This window comes from Chenopodium album, chromosome 9, assembly GCF_948465745.1.
Source record: "Chenopodium album chromosome 9, dcCheAlbu1.1, whole genome shotgun sequence".
Classification (NCBI taxonomy): Eukaryota; Viridiplantae; Streptophyta; class Magnoliopsida; order Caryophyllales; family Amaranthaceae; genus Chenopodium; species Chenopodium album.
This window is the reverse complement of record NC_137842.1, coordinates 53,914,442-53,941,065: the sequence shown is the minus strand read 5'-3', so window position 1 is coordinate 53,941,065 and position 26,624 is coordinate 53,914,442. Positions and strand designations below refer to the sequence as shown.

The 26,624-nt window shown below is 34.3% G+C and overlaps 1 protein-coding gene across 3 annotated transcripts in view; it reads right to left on the bottom strand.

Moving 5' to 3' along the window:
* The window catches only part of LOC145558578 (uncharacterized), a 28,261-nt gene extending 2,159 nt beyond the window's left edge, over positions 1–26,102 (bottom strand). For 2 of the 3 annotated variants that reach the window (XM_081619859.1, XM_081619860.1), the window contains exons 1-21: positions 25,715–26,102; positions 23,050–23,217; positions 20,087–20,161; positions 19,304–19,382; positions 18,617–18,681; positions 18,397–18,486; positions 17,698–17,787; positions 17,473–17,559; positions 15,552–15,635; positions 14,420–14,539; positions 13,878–13,906; positions 13,657–13,795; positions 9,572–10,135; positions 7,939–8,489; positions 7,799–7,862; positions 7,531–7,633; positions 7,208–7,383; positions 6,357–6,482; positions 5,979–6,049; positions 2,970–3,032; positions 1,285–1,357 (exon numbers count right to left, since the gene is read on the bottom strand). In XM_081619859.1, the coding sequence (XP_081475985.1) occupies positions 1,285–1,357; positions 2,970–3,032; positions 5,979–6,049; positions 6,357–6,482; positions 7,208–7,383; positions 7,531–7,633; positions 7,799–7,862; positions 7,939–8,489; positions 9,572–10,135; positions 13,657–13,795; positions 13,878–13,906; positions 14,420–14,539; positions 15,552–15,635; positions 17,473–17,559; positions 17,698–17,787; positions 18,397–18,486; positions 18,617–18,681; positions 19,304–19,382; positions 20,087–20,161; positions 23,050–23,217; positions 25,715–25,999 (3,102 nt within the window). In that variant the 5' untranslated portion in view covers positions 26,000–26,102. Of the gene's footprint in view, positions 1–1,284; positions 1,358–2,969; positions 3,033–5,978; positions 6,050–6,354; positions 6,483–7,196; positions 7,384–7,530; positions 7,634–7,798; positions 7,863–7,938; positions 8,490–9,571; positions 10,136–13,656; positions 13,796–13,877; positions 13,907–14,419; positions 14,540–15,551; positions 15,636–17,472; positions 17,560–17,697; positions 17,788–18,396; positions 18,487–18,616; positions 18,682–19,303; positions 19,383–20,086; positions 20,162–23,049; positions 23,218–25,714 lie in introns of those variants that run through there. The other variant, XM_081619861.1, reaches the window with a different exon arrangement.
* Positions 26,103–26,624: the final 522 nt, after the last annotated feature.

The following is a 26,624-nucleotide window of genomic DNA, read 5'->3' as shown; positions in this document are numbered from 1 at the left end:
TTTTTATCAAACAGCCAACAAAAGTGATAAAGGGACAAAATTACCCATACTCATCCCTGCTTTGCTTTCTCTCTCCTAAGTGCATCAAGCCTCAAACTAAACCGTCAATCACCACAAAAGCAACCAACACTGCCACCACCACTCACGCCACCACAACTACCACCCACGCCACCACGACCACCACCACCCACCATCACTGCCCACATCCATCAAGAGGTACCAGATTTTTTTTGTGTTGCGAAATCCCAAAAGATCCAGCAACAACAACCATCGGAAAAACGACCCACCACCTTCACTCGTCGACAAGAAGGTGGTGGTTTCATTTTAAATCCCGCAACCAGCACAACCGGCGCGCAAAACTGGTTAACCGGGATGGTAGCCGGTTTCCAGCGTCGGTTAACCATGGTAAACGCCGTGCAAAACCGGTTTCCCATCCTGGGTAATCGGATTTGCGCGCCGGTTGTGCTGGTCACCGGAGATAATTAAAAAAAAAAATAAAATGGAGGTGACGGACTGGTATTTCTAACCACGCGTGATGCGAGTTCATCACCTCCAATCCTCGCCACCACTGTCCTTCCACCTCCGACGTACGGCTGTCGCTTCTCTCCACCTCCGATGTACGGCCACTGTTGTGGTTGATGGAAGTGATGGTTGTAGCCCTAATGGGTGATGAAAGAAAGAAGAAGATGGAGGTGGGAATATAGTAAGGGTATTGGTGTCCATTTACCTTAAATTTTGGGGGTTTTAATAAAAATTGTTGGCAGTATTTAACACCCCCCCTTTATTTATAGCCCTGAAGGAACCACTCACAATAACAAATTACAGGCCACTACGGCAGTTAAACCACATCTTAAAATTTTCTTTAATTTCTAAAGTTATAAATATTCCTAGCTGAAAGTTGATTCCTATGCTAGTAGAATCACACCTTAGAAAATTACATTTTCATTCCTACTGGTTTTTATTTCTTCCTCCCAGGTGAGCTCAAAGATCACTTAATTCCTCTTATTCTCTAAATCCCCAAACCACATTTTGACATAAAAAAGTGATATTTGTACTATGAAGCTACATATTATGTTGGTGAAAGAATCGAGATTCCTGAATGAGCATAATGCCATAATACAAAACATGACACTAGTATGACTATCTAATACAAATTACAAAATGGTGAATGCTAAATTCAAACCCAGTAATGACAGAATGCCTTAATCCCACGAGAATGCTCATCAGCCTTATCAATTAAAAATTAAATTCAATGGAGTAATTAAACTAGTTGCAAGTAATTACCTCCTTGTGAATTCCCGCATGAGCAAGCCTTGTCCTGTAGTGTTTGAACTCTCCCAAAAGCAAATCAACATAACTGTTCATGTAAGAAAAACCATCAGACTGCTTGCAGTGATTTTGAAATGCATGAGCATCAAGTTCATCTACTATATGCATTTCCACAGGTTTTAGGTTTTAGTACACAGTAATACAGCCTCGTTATAAATACTACTATCAGTACGTTGAATGCTGCAGCCCATGATTTTGGAAAACGGGAAAAGATGGAGCTTCAGAGAAAGACTTTAGGTTATGAACATTAAGTCAACTGAGGTTTGAATCGGTTAAAAAGTGAAGCTTAAAATTCTTTAACTTCCGAATTGCAACCTCCAAAACTTACATTTCAGGTGTTCTCCACTTTTTCAGCTTTTTATTTTGGAAAATTTGTCAAAAATAAGCCAACCTTTACTCGGTTAGCTCAAAATAAGTCAACTTTTTGATTAACTAAGAATAAGTCGACTTTTATACGGTATTATCTTTAATTAAGTTAAATGACCTTCAACCTGTCCATCAAGTCACTTTCTTTTTTAAAAAAGAATCTTTTATTCTTTTTGGGAAAAAAAAATGCTCCACTCCAATGAGGCTTGAACACCACCTGCCAGACTGCCACTGCCAGCCACCAGTCCACCACCAAGCCAAAGCCACTTAGCCACCCAACTACCATTTGTCACCCATGAACGCAGCAGTTGTCTACCATTAAAACATGGAGATACATGGAGACCACCGCATCACCCCGGCCGTCACCTTACCTCACCTGTAATCAATGTTCTTCATTGAAGCGCACTTCTTGTTTTCCATTGAGGAGCCACTTTCTGATAATTTCTATTCTCCATTGAAGAAGCTTCCAAGTTCTAAGTGAGGTAATTTCAGTAATTTTTTTTATAATCATCTAATATCAATCTCACAATCTAAGGTTTATCGTTAATTAAATTATCAGTTCACTCAAATTAGGGATCTTTGCTTAATCTGATAATTGAATCAAATGTGTAAGTGATGTTTCGAGCCTAAATTATGATAATTGATTGAAATTATTCGGTTAACACTGCATTGCAGAAGCTTTTTAATATTAGTAGTGAAGTATGAAAGAGTTCTTCTCCCAGGGCTCAGGGACGGGCATCGCTGCTCACCACCACTTCCATCGAGTCATCACCGGTGAGCTGACCAACAATAAGTTGGGTTGTAATGTACCGAAGTAATTGGTAAAGCGATGCCTCCTGCGTTAATGGAGGCTTTAGGGAGGAGATCGAAAAGGGTGGTTGAGGGGAAGAGAGATAAGGGTGCGGTGGAAGTAGGAGAGAGAAGTAATTTTTTTGTTTGAAAAGAAGTAAAAAATTAAGTTAAAAAAAATTCAAATTTTATATGTTAGACCAATAAAATTGCAACACGTGTCATATTAACTTGTTTAACAGGTTGTCGGCCGGTCATGACTCATTAAATGATAATACCCTATAAAAGTCCACTTATTTTTAGTTAATCAAAAGGTTGATTTATTTTGAGCTAACCGAGTAAAGATTAGCTTATTTTGAAGGAGCTGAAGCCTAGAGATGGGGTTTGCCTTAGGGTGTGAAACAATTATTTTTTTAAAGATGTAATCATTAATGCTAAATCAAGTATCAACCGAGACAAACTCTATTCAAAATAAATAAACTTACCCATTGTGCTCCATTCCAAGCTCTTTAACTTCCCATTTAGCATTGGCGATACGCTCAACATACCTAGAAAACATTTGCCGTGAATAAAGCTAATGATGAAAGAATATGTGTACACAACACTAAAATAGCGTAAATACGTTGATATACTAGCCATAACAAAGAAGATTCATGCAATTAGTGATGGCCCTGAGGCTCCTGAATGGAAAACTCCACCTTGGTTTGCATGTATTCGGAGAATTGGGACAGAATCATATTGTTCCCCTGTTCTCCCCCCCCCCCCCCCCACAACAACGCCTGATTAAAAAAAAAAAATATTATATGCTCTGATTATATGTTTTATTCTTTGAAAAAAAAGGTGGCGGGGGGTCATGTCAGTTGTGTACAGTAGATGACATGTGAACACATAAGGACCTTTAAAACCCTAAAAACTATGTTTACAGTCAACTTTTGAGCCATTTGATGAAAACTACCTTGAAAAACATTATTAATATTAATAAACTTGTATTATATGTGCTTACATAACTTATTTTAAAAATTTAATCAAATCACAAAAAAGCTAAAGTAAGGTATATAGCGAGGAGAAGTCCAGACATTATCTCATTATGATGCTTTCTTGCAATATAACTTTAAAAATTGCCAAGTAGCTGATCCAATTGCTTTCAAATGCCACTATATACTTATCTAATTTTCCTGTAATTAACTCACCATGTCTTCCAACATGTTGGTTCAGAAATAATAGAAATGAAGATGACATAAAGTTAATGTTCGACAGAAAATGCTAAGCATCAATATAAGGGAGAAGGGCATTTAAGGTAATAGTACTATATACTATAGTTATTAGTGGCTTGAAAGTAATGTAGTTAGTTAGGATGGAAGCTATAGGTAGAACAGTATAGGCAGAGGTAAGATGTGTAATATATTATGAGAGTTTTGATTAGTTTTTATAGTGCTTAATTGGGAGAGTATCGAGCCTCTCAATAGCTTGGAAATCCTTAACTTCACAATTATATTTGATTAATCAAAACACTTAATTACTGCCTTTAATGTTGTCTAAGCTAAGTTAATTCATAGCATTAAACTTCGAACATTGTTCCAAAAATGATCCCGCTGGACCCAACTCTTAAATGCCATTATAAGCATCTTAGAAATAAAATTCAGACATAAAGTTAAATGTAACCACAGTAAATCTCTCTCCATGTTAACCCAGTATCCTAACAACCAACATTCACAACAATAATCAAGTGATTTAACAATACTTAAAATAAAAGGGCAGCGATATAGCAAGCCAACATTATTCTTCATTAGTCTAAGCTTTTACTACCTCGTTAACACCTCACATTTTTCAATAATGTCCTCATATAACTTTTCAGCTACTCATGCCAAGTTTCTCTTTATTTTCCCTCCACACCCATCCACCCAACTCTCTGCATTTTCAATCACAATCAATACAAACAAGTAGATGTTAACTTATATGCAGAGCATATCTGGCTCCAGCAATTTATTCTTCAACCTTATAGCTTCCACAAGACATAGGCTCACTTAGTCATTAGACAATTTAAATTTGTTTTAAAATATAATAAAATTGAAAATTAATAAATAAAACATCACAGCACATGAATGTCACATGCATACAATATCAAGGATGATGATGATATCTATATTCCTAAAATCCTTCCTAAATTTGCATTAAATTTGCTATCCAAAAAAAAAATTACTTCCTCCGGTTTTTTTTTTATATATACATACTTGCAACACGCCTTTTTGACACGCTATGAGAGATTGAGAGGAAATGAAACCAAGTAAACAGACGAACTAAGCTATAAAATTTATACCGTAGCAACTTATCACTTTCTTCTTATCGGTTGTAAAATTGTCAATTAATTTGTCCGTTTACCTAGCCCAATATCTCCCTTTAAGTGCATGCCAAAGCGGTGTGTTGCAAGTAAATAAAAATGGAGGAAATATTTAATCTTCAAAAACAGAGCATGGCATAGGTTTGACCTAGTGTGTGTGTGTGTGTCTATATATATATATATCAGATATCCCATCAATGCACGACGCTCATGATTCTAGATCTTAATTATAAAGGGTGCTAGGGCTACCAGTGTGTTGTGTGCATAATTCAGTAAAGCCTAGGAGCAAGGCAAAGGTGCACGCCTTTTGTAGGCAAGGGGCACTTTAATAATATAAATAAATAAATATACTAATTCCTATTAAAAAAAAAAAGTTTGAAACTAGAATATGGGTTTCTTCAAATGGAATTGGGGGATATGGGGTTTCTCTCTCCTATATTTAAAAAGATTATCTTACACATTAGCTATTGACACGTTACTATATAAGCCGAACATAAGGCCCTAAGGCGCAGAAGAAGTAACCTAGAAAACTAGCACATAGGCGCGTGCCTTTTGCAGGTCTTTGCACCTCACAGACCTTAGGCGCCAACTCTCCTACCTGATTTTGCCTTGCGCCTAGGCGCGCCTAAGGCTAGCTTTTTAAAACAAGTTTTAGATGCTAATCTTTTACAAAATTCACGAGTCTTGGATGTAACAGCAATAGTTCATTTAAAAGAGTCCAATGTAATTTGAAGATTTTAAAAACCAAATCTCTGCTTTTCTAGGGATAAAGCTGTTTGCATCCAAACCCTACTGAAGCCTCGAAGTGGAGCCCAAGCATGCAGTAGTTTTAGACTTTTAGACAACACATACCTTCACTGGTAACTACAGAACTAATACTTATTCCTCAGTACTTTTAAGGAGACATGTAAAGGATAAACAGTCACTTATGCAATGATTCCATTTCCATGTCACTTAGCAAAGCAATTATCCCTAGCAATTCATCCCCCAACACATCCAAAAATATAAAGCAATCAAAGACATTACAGATGACAAGAACTGGCAAAACATTTATCGAGGCCAACTGAGCAAAATACAACTGAAACACAATAACTTATCTATATAATACACTTAAAGATCTACTAGTAAATTTTTTTAAGAATTATGAATGTCTTACCCATTGATGTGAAGAAGCGATCTTGCAGTTGATCTATAGATGTGCTCTGTGAGGTCCGGAACAGAATCAACCTGGATCAAAAATATCATATCATAATCAATTACAGAAGTGACTTAGAAAATTAGATGCCAACAATTGTATTAAAAACTACTAGAGACAAATTAATAATCATTTTTAGCAGCTAATTAGAAAGTGAGGATTTCGCAATAAGGTTCATGTTATCAAATTGCCAATAAAAAGATGTCCAGATTTTACAGATCACTGTGACACAAGTTAAAAAAATATAAAATAAAATATGCCATCATGTAGCAACATGTTTATAAAGCATATTAAGATCAATCTCAGTTCAAGCTGCTTGTGGAACAGAAACGTCCATACCAGAAACACAAAAAAATCTTCAACTACAGTTGGATTATTTTGCAAAAGCATGGACTGAAGATGAGCCTTTGATCTACGCAATATGCTCGCAACAAGAGATACTGTATCAACAGCTGCACAAGTTTCCTGCACATCAAAAGGACCACTCTTTTAACAGAGAAATGCAAACTGCAGATTGTCTTTTGACATAAAAAAAAAAAAAAAAATGCATTTTTCATCAGGAAGGCCATTTATTAAGCTATATTGTGTCGAAAAAAGGGGGGAATATAACCTTCATCCAAAACATGTGTCATTTACAGACAGAATACATTCAGACTGGCTAGGTTCATAATATAAGACGGCAATACAAAACAGAATAATGAATCTAGGGTGTATAAAAGAAAGATATATGAGCAGTTAAGAAAACTGACAATACTCAGAGTGAATCCCTTAACAATACAGATATCTAGTAGTACAACAACCTTCTAATCCTTAACAAGGCTAGAGAGAAAAACAATAGCACCACAGACCACAATGAGTTTAAAACTTCAGTTCACAGATCACAGCAGCGAACAAGATAAAGTGTTCACGGTACAACTGATACTAGGGACATTTAACCTTAAGGCTAGAGATGATTTACCTACGATGGAAGAATTCTAGGAGCTACATTTCATCTATGCTTAATACAAATTCACAATGTAATTGAAAACATCTTATTATTTCAGCCAACCTTCATAGAAGATCCCCCAACCCCTAAGGATGTGGAAGAGGTATGTGAGGAATTAGAAACTTGTTTGTGAATCTTCTCTATTTCAGCCACAGGAATATACATAAACAATGATAAAAGATTAGTGGCCCTACTAAGCAAACACCTTGAGTCCCGGAGATTGGCCGAAATTTGTGCCAGGAGGAACTGTAGGTGTAAGATCCATGTTTTTGGATGATGAATTTAGAGACACAGGCATCGATATTGAAGAATAGTGCAGATTAGGCTTTAACCATTGTTCACAGTCTTGAGTTATTCTGTTAACAGCTGTCTTCAGACGATCTGCAAACCATACCAATACGAATGACCTGAGTTACTTGACACATGATAAAAGTCATAAAACTGAAGGCACTGGAGAAGATGAGGAATGGTAATCTTCAAGATGGACATCAAATAATTTAGGAAAAAATATAGAAAGCAGAAACTTACGATTAAGAGTCTCGGCATCACCTCTTCCGTTTGCACAGCTGTCTTGATGGCCAAATGTGTCAAAGACAAAGTAATAATAGATCTCAAAAAATTGGCATAATCCCTACAAAAGGTAACCATGTGAAACAAAAAGTATTAATTAAAACTTTAAAACATAAAGAAAAATGAATACAGAAAAACAAGACACAAAATGAAAACTGAAGATTTTCGAAGGCTAGAATTACATAGTTTAGCAATGAAGCAAATCTACAGATATGGATATACTTGCCTTGAATAATTCAACATTAACAATTCCTAACTTCTGCATAAGCCTAGCATATTTGTCCATGAACCTGTAAAAGGTAAGCTTAGCAAATTGCATCTTTTATGTCTGCATGTTTCAAAATCTCAAGACAAACTTATCTTTACCTCAAGAGACAAAGTGAAGATCCTGTTTGTGCTGCAGCCTCATCATCTCTCCATTGTGAAGAGTGATTGCGCGGAAGGTGAGGTTTAGATATTCGGCTAGGGAGTTGACTATCTTCATCAATGAAGTCAGCAAGAAGATCTTCGTTTTCATCATCTAGAATAGAAGCCCGACCATTGGAATGATTTATGTTAATTTCAACATGAGTAACCTTCTCAGTAGTATCAGATCCAGTAGCTGAATTATCAGGTTCTACAGAACCTGATGTTCCGTCAACAAATGGAGATGATGTATGACAGTTTGTAGGAGAGGAAACTTTCATTAAGAAAGGGTTTCCAGTTTTAATCCAATGAGAAAATCCACTCTTTCGAGACCCAAATTCACCAGAAGGCGCTAATTTGTTAGATTGATGTAGCCCAGCATTCATTGAGCCAAAATCTAAGGAAGAAATTAAAGGTGCTCCATCACCAACAAGACCAGCAAAACTGACAACTTGAATAGCATCACGAGGCAATTTCTGCCAACTTTCCTTTTCCAAAACCATCTTTAATGCCTGATAATATGGAAAAATGAATCATTGCAGCATAGAGAGCACAATCATACAGAGTGTCAGAGTATATATGATTAAAATGACATAAAATAGAAAAAGTTCTGTCCCAAAAGCAATTACGTAAACATGTGAACAATGTGATTTAATATACTTCCTCCGTTCTTTTATTATTGCACCATAAGGGTTTGACACAAATTTTTTGGTAGTGGAAAAAAGGATGAGAGAGAAAGGAAGAAATACCAAGTTGCCCATGTGATTGTATGCACAAAATAAAAGTAAGGGTTGAAAAGCAAGGGTGTATTAGGTATTTATAGTGTGAACACATAAATTTCTTTTCCTAAAATGGATATGGTGCAATAAATGTGAAACTTCCTTAAAAGGTAAGTGGTGCAATATTAAAAAAACGGAGGAAGTATATGTTATGGAAAAGTACAATCCATGGACAAGATGTCTTTACAGTTGATATGAGAAAACATAAATGAAGCAAAGAACCATAGACATACCCTTGCAAAAAGTTTCACAAAAGCACTGAAGTACTCCCATTTTAACAACTTTAACATAACACATAACCTGCTTTTTGATGCAACCCCCTTTTCAAAGTTTCCACATTTCATCATTTGACCATGTAAAAGGTATGCTACACTAATTATTAATTACGAAAGATCTTGTCAAAAAAATATTTACAAAAGATATTCTATCCATTCCTTGTCCTATTTCAAAATACTGCATTTTCTTGTCTCTCTCATTATACATCAACTCTGTAAGTTCATGACAAAAAAAAATAACTTAGGGTAAAGTTCCAAGTCCTGCAAGTGGTCTAAACTCTTTAAAGCATTGTCAATAACTTAGAGGGAAAGAGGATGATTATTTCATCGTTTGAGACATCCAAACATAGTAATGTGGATTTTAATTTTGGGACGGAGGGAGTAAACATAAGAATCATTTGAATTTTACACCCTCTGCCCTCTATTTTCTTAGAGAAACGCTTTGTTTTTTAAACTGCTCGCATACTCTACTAGTCTACTTTCTCTATTTTTAGTGCATTATACTTGAGGAGAAATAAATTAATGTGAGAGCAAACTTACATATATATTCTGCTTATGAAAGTTACTAAAGTAATTTTCACATGCAGCCTTCAGTTTTTTCCTGAACTCAGAAGCTTCAGCACCACAGAATGATTCCCCAGTTAAAACATATACATTTAAATCCTCATAATTTTTGAGAAATTGGTGAATGCTTGTTGAACAAAATGCAGCTGATGAAAGCAATACTGATACACGACTTGTCATAAGCTGCCAAAAATTTTTACATCCCCTCTGAAGAGACTGAGAAACAAGAGCTGTTGCATCCCTTCGCAGTTCATACCAAGGAGATCCACTATTGGACACAGCATCATCATCCAGTGGCAAATTAGACAAGTCGTTGGAATTTTCAGGAAGGGAGCCATTAGTACCAGAAGCATCAGTAGAACTGCTTGCATATTCACCAGTAGAAGAACGTTCCAACATCTCAGCAGCAGCAACTGAAGATCCATTATCTACTCTATACTCATAAGTTCCTGAACCTAAACTCATTGGTTGAACCTCTACTGGTTTCTGAGAATTATCAAATTGCTCATTCGAGTTATCTTGCACCCTGGAAACAGGAAACTGAAACAAAATCTCAGCAAATTATAAACATATACGTCAAAGAGCAGACATCAAACAAAATTATTTTGTGTCAGCTAATTTCTCTTTATATTGAAATGCACCATTTTCTCTCTCTTCTTTTTTGTAGTAACATGGAAATTTTTGGTATCCCCACCTTTAACTCCATTTCTTATATCTTGTGCCTAAAGCAAATGGTGCAATTTCTAAAATGGGGAAAGTACAACAAAATTAAAAAGCCATTTTAATAATCCAATTACCAAAGAAGAAAAGAAAAGGAAACTGAAAAACGCAGAAGTATTGTTTCATGTGCTGGTTGAAACAGCCAGAACAGAAAGCTGGGAGTTCTATACAGAACGGTGAAAGTATATATCAACTAGCCAACTACAGTAAACTACAGTTCCTATTTAATAAGTGAACTGATAATAAATAACCCCCCCACCCCCGTTGTTCATCCTATTTTTTTTAATACAACTCTTGTTCATACTATTAGGCGTATTATATCATAGAAAAAATTGTTTGCGCAAAACATTTGAGTATCTAATGCAAGTATCATATTTTTTGCATGTGTATATATATATATATGAGCACATTCCAACTGATTCCCAAAAAATATAAATTTGTATAAAATTCGAACTAGTAACTAATCCCAGCATAGAAGTATTGAAAAAACTCATATACAAAAAAAATCTCAAATATCCTTGATCATGAGACATATAATTATCACTAGAAAAAAGAACCAGAATTGCAAGAGTAGTTATTAACATTGACATAATAGAGTAAGTGGATCTATTAAGTAGCCATTCTATTGAAAAATCATTATTAATCGTCCAAGACCATAAATATTGATAAATAGAATTATTATTTATTTGTTGAATAGCCAGCTTCATGGAAAAAAGCATAACTATACTTACTAACAAAATACTCGAAAAAGCCCATATAGTAATCTTTTGTTCGCTTTAATGATGAAATAATTTGATTTTCTTATAATTTCTAATTATAACGAGAATTAAATTATCCAAATTCTGCCGTGTTTTGCCATCCATTTTTACTATCACTTCAAGTCTTAAATTCTTTTTTTGTGCTATGGTTAATTTGTTCAATTTTTGGAAATATTTTCTATTTTGGTAGAAAGTGAGTTCTTTCATCTTGAAATCAAAATAAAAAATATTCATAAATTGAAAAAAACGAAATGGCTCTGCCGGGTATTCATCGAAAGCAATTCCTTTCTTTCGATGAATACCCGGTGGGTTCATTAACAATTTATAGATGAAAATAAAAAGGAAAAAAAGAAAGCATTTATTCCTTTTCTATATCTTGTAACTATACGGAAGGAATCGTTCTATTTGTAAACTTCACCTTCAACAAGCGTGGGTTTGTTTCTATAATATGGAAACAGAATATTTGTTATTTACTATCCCGAAGTGTGTGCTTTTCGGATAAGACTAAGAGCGGTAAAAAGAAACTAAATAATAAAGAAAATCAAATCACACCATCTCTGTAATAAGTAAATGCCTCCTTTTCTCCTGAAGTAGTCGGAATTAGTCGTAATAAGATATTGGCCACAATTGAAAAGGTCTTATCAATAAAATTTCCATTTATCCGCGATCTAGGCATAGGTATCAATCCATTTAAAAATTCTTCTCGTCACCCCTTAAGTGGGAAAACGATTACACAAATAAAGAATTTGTACAGTACATATATATATATATATATACTCCCTCTGTTTCTTTTTACTCGCAACAATTACTATAACTAGCCGTTACACATTACTTGCAACAAACTATTTTCTTTCCTTTTATAGTAAGTTTTTTTGTGTAATTTTACAAAGTTACCCTTACTTTTGTTTCTAAACACCCTAAATAAACTACTTATTTTATCTCATTAACTTAAACTCTACATTAATTAACTTAACCATTTCCATCAAAATCATTCCCCTCCCATTTAAATTCATCATCCCTTTCAATTGCCAACCACCACCTCTACCATAACCACAACCACCACCACCACCACCATACCCAGAAATTCTCTATTTTTCTTCACCGTTCTCCCCTCAATACAACCGCAACACCTTGTCGGAAGTCACGCCGCTATCCCCTCGCTTATCGCCGGCTCCATTTCTCTTCTTTCTTTTCGTCCTTGTCACTGCCTTCCTCGTTTTTTCGTCGTTTTTGCTAAAGCTCAAATTGATAGTTTAATCTAACCATAAAACCTTTAATTTTCCAGATCTGGGCTCTACGAATTTGGTGGGTGGTTCGAAATTGGTGGGAGGTTCGAAGTTGGTGGGAGGTTCGAAATTCTGGGCTCTACGAATTTGGCGGGTGGTTCGAATATCTGGTGGTGGTTCGAATTTCTGGTGGGTGGTCGAATTTGGTTGGTTGGTTGGTTGGAACTTGGTTGGTTGGTGGGTGGTTCGAAATCGGGGTTGTGGTTGTGGGTTGTGGGTTTTGTGGGCAAAATCAAGGTCGAAACAGGTGGTGGGTTTTGTGGGCGAAACCGAGGTTGTAGGTGAAATAGGTGGTGGTGGTGGTACTGCTAGGTGGTGGTGGTGATTGTGCTAGGTGGTGGTGGTACTGCTAGGTGGTGGTGCTGCTAGGTGTTAGGTGGTTGTGTTTGATTTTTTTTTTTTTTTTTTTAGTTAGATTAATACTAAACACATGCCCTTATTTTTCATTAATTACATTTACCATATTTTGCCTAGGAGTCCACAAACTGCTACTTTGTTGCTAGTAAAAGAAACGGAGGGAGTATATATATATATATGTACAAATTCTACAATAGAGATTGTAGACAGATTTTCTACAATAGCAATCTTTAATTTTTCATATATATAGGAATACATTTCTGTCCAATTTGTATATATATATATATATATAAAGATGCTTCACACATTTGACATTTCATACTGGATTTAAGGGCTTTTAAATAATGCACCACATATTAACATGAGATATCGAATGAAAATTGGACAGAATATTACTACTTATTCTTTCCCAACAGAAATGTATTCCTATATATATGAAAAATTAAAGATTGCTATTGTAGAAAATCTGTCTACAATCTCTATTTCATTATCAATTGATCCAATTATCCATAAAGAAATAGAGGAAACTTTGTGAAATAATTGTTTGAAGAAAAAAAAAAAAAAAAATCTTAAGAGAGAGACAGAGAAAGATATGGATGTCTTCATTTCATTATTTTATTCCTCAATCAATACAACCCTCATAACTTTAAAGTGGGAAAAACTTTAAGAAATCCTATTTAGTCACAAGATTAAGGTGAGCAATCATTGTACAGGTAATTATGTACATAAGCTAGAAAGTATGATCAATCACAAAATTTAAATTGATTCAGAATGCATGCAAGTTCCTAAAGGGTAGGCAATGATTCAAGTAGGGAGGCAAGATAATACATTACAAATGCAGCTAAAGAGTTGAAGTTTGTGATAACTCTAACAAAGCTCATGAGATTACTCCTCACAACGAAAATAGACATCAGCACATCACTATTTGCAGAAGGTTTACCTCGTTCTCTGTCTGGAAACTCATTATAGCATGATAAGAGCACATCAGCCTAAAAAGGACAGCTAGTGTTCTTAGCAGACACTGTCGGAACTTAGATTCTGGTATCTGGAGACATAGGTCGCTGTAGGTAAGTCTCGAACTGAATAAACAAGTAGGTAGCGCATCAGAACTTTAAGCAAAAAACACAAAAAACAGAAAGTGACTTGATAAAAACTACTTACCTATATTGAAGGCTGTCTGTATCCAGATCCTGCCAAAATTAGTCATCTAAATAAACATACCCTTCAATCACGAAAAATAAAAAACCTGAATAGAAAAAACTGAAAACCAGAAACCTACAACTGAATGCACTTTCATGTTTCTACATATAAGATTAAGGGAACAATCCACTGGGTGCATGAGGATACTACCTCACCCTCTTATCCCTCCAGCTCTTCTTATATGTCTTTGTCTACTTGACTTATTTGGCAATTTGTGATAGGCCCAGCTCACTAGAGGCCCACTATCTTATGGTAATTATCTTAAAAATATGCAACTAATGATTGAGAAGACACATTACAAGAAAAACTCAATTGTATACATGTTTACATTTGCAATAGCTAACAAAAAATATTAACGAGGGGTCTTACAAAGAACCAGAGGATAGAATCCACCCAGCACAGAAGTAGTTCGAGTTATTAATTAGAAATCTTTAAAGACATGAGAGTAGCCACATCAGAAATGTTGAGAAACACATTCAATATTCAACCCTAAGAGTCATTACCTCTTGAACTGTAGTCTTTAGCACAGAATGAGTCTCTGAAAGGACTTCCTGCATGAAAAAGCTCTGTATCTTTTCAGCAAGACCAGATACATCCCCAATCAATGCATAAGCATCAACCACCTACAATATATGATAAAATTAGATACAGTTAGGTCAGAGAGTAAATATTAGAATCAAGAGTATAGTATCAGTAACAAAGACAATGTAGGAGAAATTAAAAAGAAAAATGATTGAAACAAAAGGAAGGGAAGCAAAGTCCTCAAAAGAAAACAAAATTTACAAAATAGTTTGTCGCCTCATGATCTAGACAAAGAAATCCCACCAGATTTATTTTTTTTTCATTATCGCAATGTTTCCCTATCCACCAAAAGGAAAACTGTGAACCATAGTGTGAATTAATTTGAAACCTTCAGCCCAAATTTAAAAATTAAAAATCATGTATAAGTACTTTGCTATAATATACAGCTACTTCAGTTTAGAGGTCTCAAGCAGCCAAGCACTTCATCAATTAGGACTCAATGGTTTTGGTGTGTAATAGTTTACAAGGAAATAATTTTGTGTAAACCTATGAAGCATAAATAATACCATTCTTTATCAAAGCCACATGAAACCATTAGTAGGGAGAAAATTAGTAAAATATTGTTAAAAATGCCAAAGAAGGACATGGAGCAAGTAATAAAATATGGCCGCAAAAGGAAAGTGAAGCAAATAATAAAATACAGAGGGCGTAGTAAATGATAAGATGAAATCAAGCAACAAGGGGCAAGGAATCTTGGAGCGAAATTGGTTTAATTTGCCTATAAAACAAAACCACTCATTTTACATCTATAATCATATGATAGCACATTATGTATCTCATGAAAGCCCTCATTGACTTTACTTGACTAGGGTCATGAGGCCGAGATGAGATGCCTTCCTTCATTGGCCTTCAGTACCAAGGACTTTTACTACTGATCAGCAGGTCTTCTAGAATTAGTCTTGAATTAGTAAGGTAGTTTACTTGCTTAATGAAGAAAACCACAAGCTGCTACATGCCATATACAGATAACAGCTAATAACAAGACACAGGAAACAAAAATGACATGACAGATTACTTCAATGATCCATAACGAGAAAAGAAACATATACGTACAGTTACATATTTCTCCTCTTTGAAATCCTGGCAAACTTGTAACAATAAAGAATCCAGCTTCTGAAGAGTGTTCCCCAACCAAACCTGTTGATATGTGGAAAAAGAAAAAAGAATATCATACCATTCTTTATCAAAGCCACAAGTAAACTGTAAAGCATATAAAAGAAAAAAGATAATTTAGATTTAATAATTATAGAGCAAAATCTAAAGAGAGTATTTGTGTAACAGCCTTCATCAACAAAATATTAGCAACAACATGCACATTGACAATGTTGAAGTAAGGCTGCAACATCATAAATCCATGATCATATTAAAAGAAAAAATGATAAATTTGAATAAATAAATAAATAATTTTATGAAGAAACTGATGCTGTTCGGTTCATCATTTTCATGCATTGTGTCCCAATTACACTATTTTAAGAACTTTATCTTCCGGTTTTATAGATGAAACACTTCAAAATTTACACTATTCACTCTGTACACAATCTCTATTTTGGTGATTTTTCAGTAAGGAAAATCGTAATCATGTGAGGCCTTGTTAGATTTGCTTAAAATTTATACTTTCCAAAAATCATATTTTATTAATTTTTAAGGATATTAATGATCAAAAACATGCATTGGCAAGTGGGAAACAAGAAGTTTTTCATTTGTACTATAAAATGGAGGAAGTATTAATTAAAATACATCATGCTATCACATATAGGCATTATTCAATCACTTTTTTTCCCTTTTAAAAATACATCAAGTAAAATTTTACCTAAGTACTCACCAAAAGAGAAGAAACCATAATTCTTATGAAATCAATGAGGAAAAAATGGAAATGCTTAAATTAAAGAATCGATTTACCCTCCAAGTTGTTTTTAAAAGTGAATTAACATAGCTTATTTACAACATTAAAAGAACTGTTTCAGAACCTTTTACAACTACTACATTATTCTCTCGTATACTTCCTCCATTTAAGAAAGAGAGAGAAAATGTTTATAAGACAACACTACCCTTCCAAGGATGGGGAGAAAGATGGGAGTGGGGACATAAAAGGAAAATTTGAGGACAATATAGTCTTTTGTCCGAATATACCAACCAGATAAGGAAACGGTGCAATAATTTTAACATTTCGATTTAAAAAAAAAAAGGAACTTGGTGCATTAATATTGAAACTGTCATTTAATCTGGATATATATGGATACAACAATATAATAATTACATTGAATTATTCAATTATCCACAGACGACTCAATAAAGTTCAATTTAATCAAAGAAGTGTAACAAAATTTAATTTTCAATACAAAGAATCGTATCAATTTATCAATCAGTACCTAAGCAACAAGTGGAGGTAAAAGATGTCAAATCTTGTGATGTCCCAAGACAAATCAATACTTTCTCTTTTTATACGTACAACTTTCTATTTTTCACGTTTAGCAATGGATAAATTCAACCCTTAATATCTTTAGTTGTGCATTTATAAAAATTACGTAGTATAAGAATTAAACTTTCATAAAGAACACACTAAGACATATGACAAGATCTCATATGATAAATTACGACACGTAATTATAATACTACAATAGAGTATGAGGATAGTGTACATTGTAGAAATGTCAGAAGTGAAAAAAAGCAGAGGAAGTATAAGCTTACTACTGACATTACACCTTACCAAACAAGTCACATGTATCCGACATTGGTGATGAGGTGTGTTATAGAAACACACACAAAAAAAAATAATAATAATAATAATAAAAAATAAAAAAAAAACAAAATAAAAAAAAAAAAAAAACACTAAGAAAGAAACTTGAAGGCTAATGGTATTTTTGCAGTTTCTACTTCATTTATATGGAAGGAAAACATATGTTCCCAGTTTCCCACCATCAAATCCAGCTTAACACATATGTAAAAATTTATACCAGACTAAATTAATATTTACCTCAACACTGCGACTCATTTCTTGTATAGCTGAAAGCTCTGTAAGAGAATCTAGAAGCTGCAAATATTCAGAAAGTACTTGAAATGCCTGCGATCAGGTAGTATTTGGTGAGAAACAAGTGGACACAATCTTGTAGCAAAAGCAATAATGATGAGGTAGATGATGACTGAATTTATAGCCATCCAATTACAGAAGAATAGCAGTGAAAGTTATACAAAAGTCAACCTTACAGAAATTCCCTTCCTCAACGAGTGTTTCAAGCTCTTTCTGCATGTCCAGAGCATGGAGGATTTCTGTTAATACTGGAAGCACATCCTGCAAAATAGTTAAGATGCGAAAGACACAGTAAGCTAAAAAACTAAGGCTTGCCTCTTTCTTTTTTCAGAAAAAAAAAAAATATATTGATAAAGTTTCAGCAATAAACCCAAACATAGTATAGAGAAAAGTCCTTAACATTGATCTAAAGACACAGTAAAAGTTAATTGTGACCTTGCCCCCTAGCCCTAATTTTAAAATAAATAAATAAATAACCTTTATGATATAGGAATATTCCCATTCTCTTGAGTCTCTTCATAACTTATGTGTGATAAGGATATTTAGGAAACCAAACACAGCTCACAAGTATACGTATTTTAAGTTGGCAACTTTTTCAGAGACACTGTAAAACAAAAATTGTGACTATTCCAGAAAAAGAATGCAAATGATAAAATAGTACTAGAGAGACACCAAGAGTGTGTCAATTTTATAATCACAAGACTCCATACTAATAAATAACTATTTCGATAAACAAATACACAAGTTCTCATTTTATAATTCATTCTATTCTCTGATGGTTCTCCTAGTTTTTTATGCAAAAGCACAAACGGCAGGGTCTTTATGGAGACGACTAAATTATATATAAATCATGGTGGAAAAGGTCAATACCAAGAGAACTTGCTTCTTTCTTGAACTTTCTGTAACAACGAGATCCCTTGAAACCTCATGCACAGAAGAAGTTAGGTGCCTCCTCCCATTCTGCATTGCAAGAAAGTCAATATAGAATACATTTAATCATACAACATGCTAAAGTTGTATTGGACCCTCCCTGCAATTAACATGCCAGTAGACATTAAAAGAACTTTCAAAACTGCTTTCGAATGGATACCATGCAGATCACGGTGGCGATCTTCAAGTCCTTCTCCAATTCTCTGACCAACTGCATACCCCTTACTGGAAACAAAGACATTTCAAGTCTATTATCAGTCTATATGTTTCAACCCAAATCATCAATCAACATAGCAGAAGTTATTACGCTTAACAGCATCAGATGTTATACATAACTTTCAACTAACATGATTGACAAGTTACAACTCATTTTACTAACTAAACAACAATGCTAAAGCCTTGAAATCAATAAGATGGGGTTGGCTGCATAAATCATGATATTATCACTAGTGGTCATTCCCAACAGAGATACTCCGCCTCCATTCACTTCTTCAACAGCTATATACTCCTACAAACCAGATTCTTCACATTTTTCTTAACACCCTCCATTCAAATCATGTTTGGCATCCCCGACTTCATCTAAAATCCCATAATCCTAACTCTCCACTTTCCTTAACAGTTCATCTATTGCTTAAGGTCTATCATGTCTCACGTGCCCAACCTAACGTGCTGATTCTCTCTTAACTCATCCTCAACATCTGAAACTCTAACCTTCTTCCAAATACCTTAATTCCAAATTCTATCCCTTAAGGTGTTCCCATACATCCATCTTAACATATGCATTTGCTATGCTAACCTTCTTTTGAAATGCTAACAAAAATAATAATAAAAGTAACAAACAGCATACCCATTTCTTCATGATGCTCCATGACATGGCGGGATAAATGTGCAGATATTTTCTCCAGTTGGGCTAGCCTAACAGTAGCCTGCAAAGAACAGACGGTAATCAAGTAGAGAAGAAAAGCTTAGCAAAACTGAATTCATCAATTTTACAACAGGCAGCACAGATGAAAGATCATCTTCTGTGACATCAAGATAAAGTCATAAAACAAGAAAAAAATAGTGTCAATAACAATTACACATGTTTTACACTTCTCTATAAGACACGTTGGAAACTAAGCAAGCTAAAGTTCAAAATTTTTTAAGGGGTGAAAATGAGGTGCTTCATTGGAAGTGAGACACTATTGATTTAGGTAAAATTTACACCTATCTTTTCAAAAAAAAAAAGGGTAAAATTAACACCTTCCTCTTGGATGTGTTCATTTTGTATAACCTAAGTTGCCTTTTCCAGTATACTTCATACTACTTAATCATTTTCCATATACAGTATTAGTTTGTACATCACTACATTGTATACTACCAAGGGAAAATCAAATTGGGTGGTCTAAACTAAACATGTGACCTATATATATATCTGGGTCATTGTTACTCTGTATTTCAGATGTCATTTTAATAAACCCATGCATGCCAATATATTATCGATACTGGAAGAAGTAAAACTAAAAAGCAAATGACCACTTTTTAATAAACTCGTTACCCCAGAGTGCCAGATGCAACTATGCCAGACAAAAACTAGTATTTAACAATGTGCATTGTTACAAATAAGAACAATAAGCGGCCAAAGTCTTACCTTGGTTTCGTAATGTTCCAACTCATCGTCTTCTGAGGGAATATGCTCCAGAACAAACATAACTGGATCAAAATCCTGCCGACATACGACCAAAAGTATATCACATAAATTGACTAAATTAAATTATATTCAGGCAAATAAATTTCATAATGTAATTGGACACCATCATCAAAAATTAAATAAAAAAAAAAAAAAAAAAAAAAAACAACAACAACAACAACTAACAGAAGAGAGCCAATGCATAGTATACAGAGTAAAATGGAGTGAAGATGTATCAAATTCCCCACAACACGGGGATGAAAATCGACGTAGAATTGATCATGCGAGCATTAAATTGATACTCAGATTTTGCACTTCTATAGTACCTGACGTGAGATTCGCTGATAATAGGTCCATAAGTGAGAACATACTTATATGAGAACTGATCTAATATTAAGAACGTGTGAGTAAAAATTTAGAACATACGAGTAAATATTTAGATCAATTGAATAATTATATAGAACACATGATTTAATATTTAATACATATGAGTAAAAGCTAAGAGCATTTGATTTTAATTTTAAAACGTGTGAGTAAAATTTAAAATTCCCGATTAAATTTAGAACATTTGATTTAAGATTTAGAATATTTGAGTAAAAATTAAGAACACCTAATTTAAAATTTAGAACACATGTAGGTAAACATTTGGAATGTATAAGTAATAATTTAGATCATATGATTTAAAATCTAAAACATATGATTAAAAATCTTAGAACACACAATTTAAAATTTAGAACGGAACAAATAAATTAAAATTTAAACAACTAATTTAATATTTTAAACATTTGAGTAATAATTTAGAACATCTAATTTAACTCATTTAAGATTTAGAGCATGTGAGTAATTATTTAGAGCGCCAAATTTAAAATTTAGAACATATAAGTAAAAATCTTAGGGCTTGTTTGGCATCAGTTTTGGTTTTCAGTTTTCTTTTTTTTTGAAAACCAAAAACAGGAAACACTTGTTTCCACTTTTCTGTTGTCAGTTTTCAAAATTATCATAATTTTAATAAGTTTATATAATTTTTGATTCATTATGGGACACATATCATATACTTTTAGAAAACAAAAAAATCAAAAAACAGAAAACCACAGCAATGCCAAACGAACCCTTAGTTTTAAAGGGCGCAAGGCGCACTACGGCGCAAAACTGCAAAATTCCTTAAAGCCTAGGCGCAAGCCAAAGGCGCGCACCTTTTGTGGGTGACGCGCACTTTATTCATATAGAAAAGAAAAAATAATTTCTATTAAATTAGTATAAAATTGGAATTATGTGTAAAGGTGAAAGGGCCATGTGATCAATAGCTAGGTTCTTCAAATCGAATTAGGGGACAAGGGATTTCTCTCTCCTCTAGAAATGAATTAACCTCCCCATCACAAAATAGCTCTAAATGCTTTACAACATAAGGCGCAAGAAGCAGCCTAGAAAAAAGTGCAAAGGCGCGCGCCTTTTGTAAGTCTTTGACAGAGCTAAGGCGCCTCACTGTACCTTGCACCTAGGCGCGCTTTTTAAAACTAAGGTAAAAATTTAAAACACAGAGAGAGATTCAGAGATCTCATATAAGGAAGGTTTCTTACAAGAGCCTTCACATATATGAGGTACTTATGTAAAGTACAATTGGATTTGGATTTCTATCTATATTTTAAAAAGAAGCAAGCACCAAACTTTGCCATTCTTATCAACTATAATATGCACATAGCTTGTCCAACCAGCAAATGTTTCAAGTATCATCTTCTTTCCTCATATTGAAGACAAAAGACTACGGGAAGGCACAAGACAATAATTACAAGGATCTCACATACATGTAAGGGTAGACATCTTATTGTCAACAACGACTCTGTTGTCGACAATTTAATTTGCTTTCAAAATTAATATTTGAAGATTTAGAGGGGAGGGTCATAGTATGGAAGCATCCCATTCTAGGTGTTGCTGGTGTTGGCAAAGTAGCTGAATGTGCATCCGCTTGCACAGAAACGCTGCAACTGCTATGAGGTTCTGGAGCCAGCCAATGCAACATAGCATTCCAAGCTATGCATATTTCATCATGTTGCAACTTGATTGCTACCTATGTTTGGATTATCCTTTTTCTTAGAATACAATTAGACAGCAAAGGATAAGGGTATGGGGTGTTGGGTGAATTTGTTTTGGCTCATAACTTAGCTAACTACAAGTTCCTACCTAGATTGAAAAGGCTGAACTTCTATATTTCCAGCTTGTCTTCTAAGTTCATTAGGATATGTTATCGTCAAATAATGTTCGCCCAATTATTTCAGTGTTTTACTTTTATTTAGAATATTTTTAGGCTAGTAAGCTTACAGAATTAGGCAAGCAAAATAAAAGGCTAGTGTTATGTTTTATTTTACAATCTTATCGATTAATTAGTGAAAATTTCCCTGTAAAAGTTTTGCATTTTTCATTTATTTAAGTATCAAATCAATCGTTGTTCTAAAAGAAAATCCAAACCACATATCTTGCTTAAGTGAACAAATTCCAGTAAAAATGTATGTGAGTGCGTGACAGAGTGAAGTCTTCAAATAATTTGTTTATTATTGCATTCTATCACATCATCACCATGACCCTTGAGAAATAAATTAAAAAAAAAAAAAAATAGTTCCTCGGAATAGAAGCCTTGATGTGCAAGAGGAACTCATCAAAATAGACAAGAAAATGCAAAATCAAAAAGAAACAAAAAGTAGTTACATATGTCCAAATTCCCAAGATAGACCAGTACTTGAATATCACTTTCTCGACACAAAGAAATGTCAAAATCATATTTAATTGTACAAAAAAGGTTAAAGAAAACAAAAACTAACGAAAACTGCAACGAAATTCTAAAATGACTCGGGCATTCTACTACATACACAACAAGAAACGTGAGGTAACAATACAATAATTGAAACTAAAAAAACTGAGAAGCAACATACCTCTTCATAAAATTCTTCTTCTAATTCCTCAACAACTGGATCATGAGATCTGCTTCCGTACATGGAACTCAGTTCAGCCGAACTTGATGGGAGACTTAACCTCTGATCAGGGGGTAGAGTTGCAAGAGCTCGAGCAACAGCTGCTGCTGCTTCTGCCCTGGCAGGAACCTGCATAAAGCCAAACACCAATGGAAGAATTAGTTAAAATGATTGCAGCCACTGAAAAAATATGCCCATGGAGACCTCTTAGAAATAAACACTTTTCAGTAGCTAGAAGAGGATGTTACAAAGACAAGATTAAGGAGAAGTAGCAATCTTTCAATTCATATAGATCACTCAAGTCTTTCAGCAACTTACATTTAGCCAGTTAAACTCAAGTAAATGTGAACAAAGACAAACTTGAGTGCCACAGAAAAAGCAATCACAGTTAGAAATGTATGAGTTGATTCACTAAACCTTCATCAGATCCCCATCAGATAATAGGGGACTACAATATTTGAGTTCGCTTCCTATCAAGCCCCCCCCCCCCCCCCTCTTTCTATTGTAGCTGCCAAGCAATGAAACACACTATATGAGGAGCCCTAAACCTTAAATAGTCTTAGAAGGGAAGTCAAATGTTATCATGCCCCTCAAGCATGTTGTGGGATTTCTTTAAAAAAAAAAAAAAAAAAGACATACAACCATGCCATAGAGTCATTGACTCATTGTCATTACCAAATCCCTAGAACTTAAGCCTTCTTACTTTGGTCTACAAATTCGATTCAAACTTAACTGAAAACACCCCCACCTCCCGGGGCAAAAAAACAAAACAAAAAATTTATTGTCAACAATCCTTGTTGACTATGTCATAAGCCACAGGATTAAGATCCTCAAAAGGCATATACGTACAAAGGGATGTAGGTAGTCTTATGATCATGATAGCCCTCCCCTACCCTTTCCCCCACCCCCCTCTTTTCCACCCATATAATTTGTAGATGCCTATTACCTTCTTTAGAGCCAATAACATAATGTATACAATTATGTAGCATAAGTATATGATCTTATACTACTAGAATACAAGTTTGTCTATGTTCTTTCCCATGCTTCTGAAGGCAGAAACGAAAACAGGAAAAGCTCAGCTTTTTAAATGGTTGTCATTTTTCTCTCTTTTCTCTTTTTGGAGTGGGGAAAAGGCATTATCTTTTACAAGAAGCCTTTTTCCTGCTCAAGGATATAATTTGACTTCTGCTTCCAACTCCCAGAACTTTAGAAACGTATACGTATCTAATGGAGTAAAAGCACATTGTAGAAACCTTGGACATGTCCAATGCCTCAACAGAAGATGTAAATACACTAGAAAAGAGTCAATGATGCATTGAGGTTTAGTGTTTAATGCCACCCTCTCAAACACAGAAACCTAATTCAATTAAAGTTGATCATCAATATTTTTACCTATATGGCTTCATCCCATACTCAATCTGAAAGGATAATCATTCCATTCTTCTCTAAATGAAGCAAAAACCCATACACCTATCAACATGTTTGGAGTAAGTTGCCTAAACTATCTGAATGTAGGAAATATATATTTAATAATTTAAGTAACAATCCTTGGATTGATATAGGTCAACTCCAAAAGAGAGAAGGCTAAACAAGACGAATAGTTCCAAATACAAATAACCATATGGCATTTGTAACACTATGCATGTTCATAGAAAAGTGTAATTTTAAAATTTAAACAGGTATAGCTAGTTAGCTACTGAAAAAATCGAAGCATGGCACTGGTCCTTAAGGCTTACGAGGTGCAGATAAGGTTTAAGAGAAACGAGAAAGCATAAGGCCTATGAAAACTAGGGAATCTTACCATCATATTGTTTCATATTCTTAAGAAAATTAGCATAATATATTTCTGATTGTAATCTAGGGTATAAATACGTGCTACAAAAATAATATTGTCCGAAATCCAATCAAAACAGGGGAAAAAATATAGGTGACTGTAATTGCATTGGACTTTGAAGCTTGATCTATTTCTAATTTATTGTTGCTTAGTGGTACAATGGAATTCAGGCAACAATTGCCTAAAACCAATCACTTAAACCTCATCTGCCTCCGACAAATGCTCAAACAAGCTAATTAACTCATTATCAGAGTTGAACATGCATCTCAATCTCAAACAGAGATTAATCAACTAATCCAATTATCCGCTATGATCAGCTAATAGTGCTTATCAGATGAGTTTGATCACATTAAATTTGCTGCTTTGTCCCCTTATTCGTCTCTAAATCACAAACACTCAATCGAGGTATACCAAGGCCGAATGAAGCTAATCCGATTGCTCAGCTCTGATCAGCTAATACACTGTATCAGATGAGTTTGATCACATCAAATTTGCCACTTTATCCCCTTATTCATCTCATCTTTGAATCACAAAATCTCAATTGACGCATACCAAGGCCAAATTAAGCGAATATTGCCCAACACAACGATTTCGCATCAAACATCACAAATTAACAACCAAACGAAACCTAGAAAAATTCAGAATTCTACACCATCTAATCAACTCAAATTCAGAACATCAATTAGCATATAACAAAAAAAAATTGGCTTCCAATAATCCTTATTACAGTAACCTAACCACATTATCACAATAAACCCAAAAAAAATCAAAATCAGAAAGAAAACAACAAACCTCGGGACGATCGGATGCCGCCGGTAGAAAACCAAGAGACCGAGCAGAGCGAACCGAGCTCAGAATCTTCTCTCCAACCTTAGAAAAATCCATTGAACCACCACTGCTGCCACCACCGCCAACGCCTCGAAACAACCACAAAGAAGCCAAGAAAAAAACCCTAGAACTGTCGAAACCTTCAACGGAGGTATTGCTTAATTCGCCATTAATACTGTAAATGAAAGGTAAAGGACTCAACGTAAATGGCGATGATGATGATGATGATGCTCCAATTCCTGGCTGCATTTCAGTTCAGAGGAGAGAGAAAATGAAAATCATGGGATTCAGAAATTGGATTTCTATACATTGTCATTTGAATGTCAGTTGGATTTTTTTATTTTTGGGGAGTTTGGTGATGTTTGACGAACTTGTACTCACAGAAGAAGAAGCTGCTGCTGCAGATCTGTGATTTTTATTATTCTTTGTTTTATTGTTTTTAATCAATTTGGGGATTTTTTTTTTTTTTTTTTTTTTTCGTTTGCCTAGTGGAAGCTTTTAGAGTTTGTTCTGTTCACCTTATTTTCACTTATTTCAGGTTTAATAAGTTCAGTTAAGGGTTAATAAGTTCAGGGTTAATAAGTTCTAAATTAACGTTCTCCTCACTTTATTTCCACTTATTATATTTATATAGAGTTAATATTAATCAAGATTGCTTTTCACTTTTTTATTTTTGTAAAATTTTATGTGTTTTATTATCATGATTTCATATAAGAATAAAGTAACATTTGCATAAAAAAATAAAATTAAAGTAACGTTATACTCATAAGTTATGGTAAGACTAGATAAATTTTGCTTATATAAAAGTTAAGCAAATCAACAAGTTTAATACATTCAAAAATGCTAATATTTTCATATTTTATTGCTTTTATTT